Source organism: Microtus ochrogaster, chromosome 2, assembly GCF_000317375.1.
Source record: "Microtus ochrogaster isolate Prairie Vole_2 chromosome 2, MicOch1.0, whole genome shotgun sequence".
Lineage (NCBI taxonomy): Eukaryota > Metazoa > Chordata > Mammalia > Rodentia > Cricetidae > Microtus > Microtus ochrogaster.
Genome location: NC_022010.1, coordinates 13864274 through 13868167, shown reverse-complemented (window position 1 = coordinate 13868167; position 3894 = coordinate 13864274). Strand labels below are relative to the sequence as shown.

At 39.8% G+C, this 3894-nt stretch overlaps 1 protein-coding gene across 3 annotated transcripts in view; it reads right to left on the bottom strand.

Moving 5' to 3' along the window:
- Window positions 1-326: 326 nt before the first annotated feature.
- The window catches only part of Rsrc2 (arginine and serine rich coiled-coil 2), a 21851-nt gene continuing 18283 nt past the window's right edge, over window positions 327-3894 (bottom strand). For 2 of the 3 annotated variants that reach the window (XM_005344403.2, XM_026785981.1), the window contains 3 exons: window positions 3408-3640; window positions 2469-2558; window positions 327-965 (listed from right to left, as the gene is read on the bottom strand). In XM_005344403.2, coding sequence (XP_005344460.1) covers window positions 786-965; window positions 2469-2558; window positions 3408-3640 — 503 coding nt within the window. In that variant the 3' untranslated portion in view covers window positions 327-785. The remainder of the gene's footprint in view (window positions 966-2468; window positions 2559-3407; window positions 3641-3894) is intronic. The other variant, XM_005344404.3, reaches the window with a different exon arrangement.

The window sequence follows — 3894 nt, the reverse complement described above, 5'->3', positions numbered from 1 at the left end:
GCAGGCAGATCTCTGAGTTCGAGGCCAGCCTGGTCTACAAGAGCTACTTCCGGGACAGGCACCAAAGCTACAGAGAAACCCTGTCTCGAAAAACCAAAAAAGAAAGACTCAAATACTGCACACCAATCCCGCCTTGTAAATAGAAAAACAACTACTTTTAGTACATTTGCTCCCTTCCCCTTCCTTTTACATCTATCTCTGTGTACTGTGATATTGCTTATCTCCTAAACAACTGCTGTAAAGAAGCATGTACAGCCCATGTTTTCTAATTGTAAAACTCAATGCTACATACAAAGGACTCAAACAAGGACAGGCAACTTAACACCAGTTTTGAGAAAACCATTTTTATTATCACTGCTCAGCTTGTGTGTGCAGATTATGTACCAAATGGCCAGATCTTCTAAAGAACATCTACATAACATTTCTTTTATGCTTCAAGAGATGAAAATAACTGTACAAGGTTAAGTACAAAAGTACACAAGACAGCGGACACGAGAAAAATCTATGTATGAGATTTTATCCCACCCGAAGCTTTAATATATTTGAAAAGTAGAATTCATGAACTAAAAAATATTGTCCTTCTATAGTACTGTCAAGTTTAATGGAAGTGGGTTTAACCTGATTACAACACTAACACCAGTATCACTGATCTGATATTTACAAAAAAATCGTATTTTTCAATAAATTAAAGTCAATGCAACACCCATGCAAGCTAGAATACTAGCTGTTTGGTGAACAAGGACCTGACATCAGAACAAGTCTATAAAGTCCCAAATTGTTATTTTTCAAACTGTATCCATTCCACGCATTGAAGAGGTGAAACCCAAACCCATTCCTCTTTGTGTGTGGGTTTGTGATCTTGCCATTTCATACTGAGCATCAAGATTTCGAAAAACTTCTTCTTGTTGCTTCAGAGTCTTGTAACTTTCTTCATCAACTGAGCTACAGCCAGCTTCATCTTCACTCTAAATATCATGCAAAATTGTTTTAATTTTTAACATTTATATTATATACTGTACACCATGTACATGCAGTGTTTGCGGAGGCCAGAAAAGTGTTGTTGCCCCGAGGACTGAAATTACCAACAGTTGTGAACTACTATGTGGTGCTGAGAATCAAATAAGTCCCCTTGGAGAAAAAGTCCTTTTAATAGCTAAGCCCCAGATATGAAACAAGTAACCTCTACTGTAAGTTATTAAAATACTTTTAAGTGCAAAGGCCTGTTATATATATGGAACACAGCGTAGTTACAAATAACTTCCCATTAGTGGTGTGGTCAAGAATAGTGCCAGGACTAGGCACATAATGCCATACATCCAGCAACCACAAGCTGAATCACAACCATCTATAGTGTGATCTGATGCCCTCTTCTGGCATTAAGTTGTACACATAGATAGAGCACTCATTTACATAAAATGGCTATGCATTATTTTTTCTTTGGTTTTAAGGGACAGGCTTTCAGAGTTTCTTTGTAGCCTTGGCTGTCCTGGAATTCAAAGGCTTGTCTGCTTCTGCCCAAATGCTAAGATTAAAGGAATGCACCAAGTCGCTCTTAACCTAAAAGAGCATTAGTATTTTCCCAGCAAATTCATTTCTTTTCTTTAAACTTTCACCAAAATACAACAAAAGAAGTTGGGAGGGGGGGCTGGAGAGATGGCTCAGCGGTTAAGAGCATTGCCTGCTCTTCCAAGAGGTCCTGAGTTCAATTCCCAGCAACCACATGGTGGCTCACAACCATCTGTAATGAGGCCTGCAGGAAGAATACTGTATACATAATAAACAAATACATAAAAAAAAAAAAAAGAAGTTAGGAGGGGGTGGCGCATGCCTTTAATCCCAGCACTCAGGTCTACAGAGCAAGTTTCAAGACAGTCAAGGCTATAGAAAAACCCTGTCTCCAACAGCCATAAAGGATGCTTCTACAGCAAAGTATTAGGATCACAGGCTTCAGTCAGAGGTCAAGATTGCTGGGGAGTAGTGGTGGTGATGGTGGTGCATGTTTTCCCTGTGAGTTCCCGAGGCAAGCCTGGTCTACTAGAGTTAGTTCCAGGACAGCTAGGACTGTTACACAAGGAAACCCTGCCTTGAAAAACCAAAGACTGCTAAGCAAGAATTCTACCACTATGGTCAGGTGGGGATATATACCAAGATCCTGTTTCAAAGAACAAAAACAACCAAAAGGGTCTACCAACTGAGCTACATCCTCAGCTTCATCCTGTTTTAGAATTTTAAATACAGGGCCTTACTAGTTATCCTCACAAGGTACGATCAACAGATATGCCAAAAAAGTCTGTACTGTCCAAAAGTAAGAATGACTATGGCATAGTCATATCTATAGGATTAACCTGGAGAATAGAGATATTGTCAATTAAGTACTTAGAACTGACATATGACCAATATCCTTTGAAGCTGGAAATCAATGTTGCTGTGAAAATACAAGTTAGGATCAACCCTAAGGCATAACTCACCTTAATGCCCATTAACTTCCTAAATTTGACATTTTGGTCCTTGTTTCCAAAATTCAATTTTTCCCATATTTCAGCAGACTGAGATTTGTCCTATGAAAAAAAAAACACTGAATTTTAGAGTAATTATAATTAAAGTTTATTATGTCATAAATATCACTCAGTAACCCAGGTTGTCCTTTAATTCTTTTTTTCTTCGAGACAGGGTTTCTCTGTGGCTTTGGAGCCTGTTCTGGAACTAGCTCTTGTAGACCAGGCTGTTCTCGAACTCACAGAGATCCGCCTGCCTCTGCCTCCCAAGTGCTGGGATTAAAGGCGTGCGCCACCATCGCCCAGCTGTCCTTTAATTCTTGATCCAACTGAACTCCCTCATCCTCCCAAGAGCTAGGACTTAGAAGCATGAGCCACCATCCCTGGCTCATAAGATATCTTGATCAAGTTGCTTAGCAGCCCACACCTTATAAATGTAATTTTATTTTCTTTAAAAGCTTGGCTCAAACGAATTCAACATCTTAACATTACAATACATTACCATCCAAAAAGGACAACTGAGAATCATGCAAATGAGCTACAATTCTTTTCTTTCTTTTTTTGAAATATTTATTTATTTATTTATTTATTTTATTATGTGTAGAGCATTCCTTCCACGTGTACCTGCAAGCCAGAAGGGGGCGCCAGGTCTCATTATAGATGGCTGTAAGCCACCATGTGGTTGCTGGGAATTGAACTCAGGACCTCTGGAAGAGCAGTCAGTGCTCTTAACCTGAGCCATCTCTCCAGCCCCTACAATTCTTTTCTAAGTTGAGACACACACACTCTCAATTTTACTTATGGGAAAGTTAACCATTATAAACAGGCTCTTGGAAATGACAGGTTATATTCCAAATTGTTTAATGCAATTATCAGCTAGTGGTGAAATGATGAGAAGACACAAAAACTTACGCCTTCTTTCTTGCCTTGCCAGAGCATTTTCCTCTTTTTTTCTTGCTCAGCAAACTTCATTGGATTCACAGCAGCTGGGTTATAGTAGCTAGGTACAGCTATGCCGGTCTCCGCCAAGGCTTTAGCTTGCAGGGCTGCCATTTGAGCTGCCATAGCTATCTGAGGAGTCACTTGTGTTCCTGACGCCAACAGAGCAGCAACATTGAGAACAGAACCCCCAGTGGCTGCAGCTGCTGAAAAACACCGAATGGATTTTAAAACATATAAGCTAATACACATAAAAGTAGTATTTGCATATGTATATAAATCCTTAGAATTTGGTTTTTTTTTGTTTTTTTTTTTCGAGACAGGGTTTCTCTGTGGCTTTGGAGCCTGTCCTGGAACTAGCTCTGTAGACCAGGCCGGTCTCGAACTCACAGAGATCCACCTGCCTCTGCCTCCCAAGTGCTGGGATTAAAGGCATATTTGCATATGTATATAAATCCTT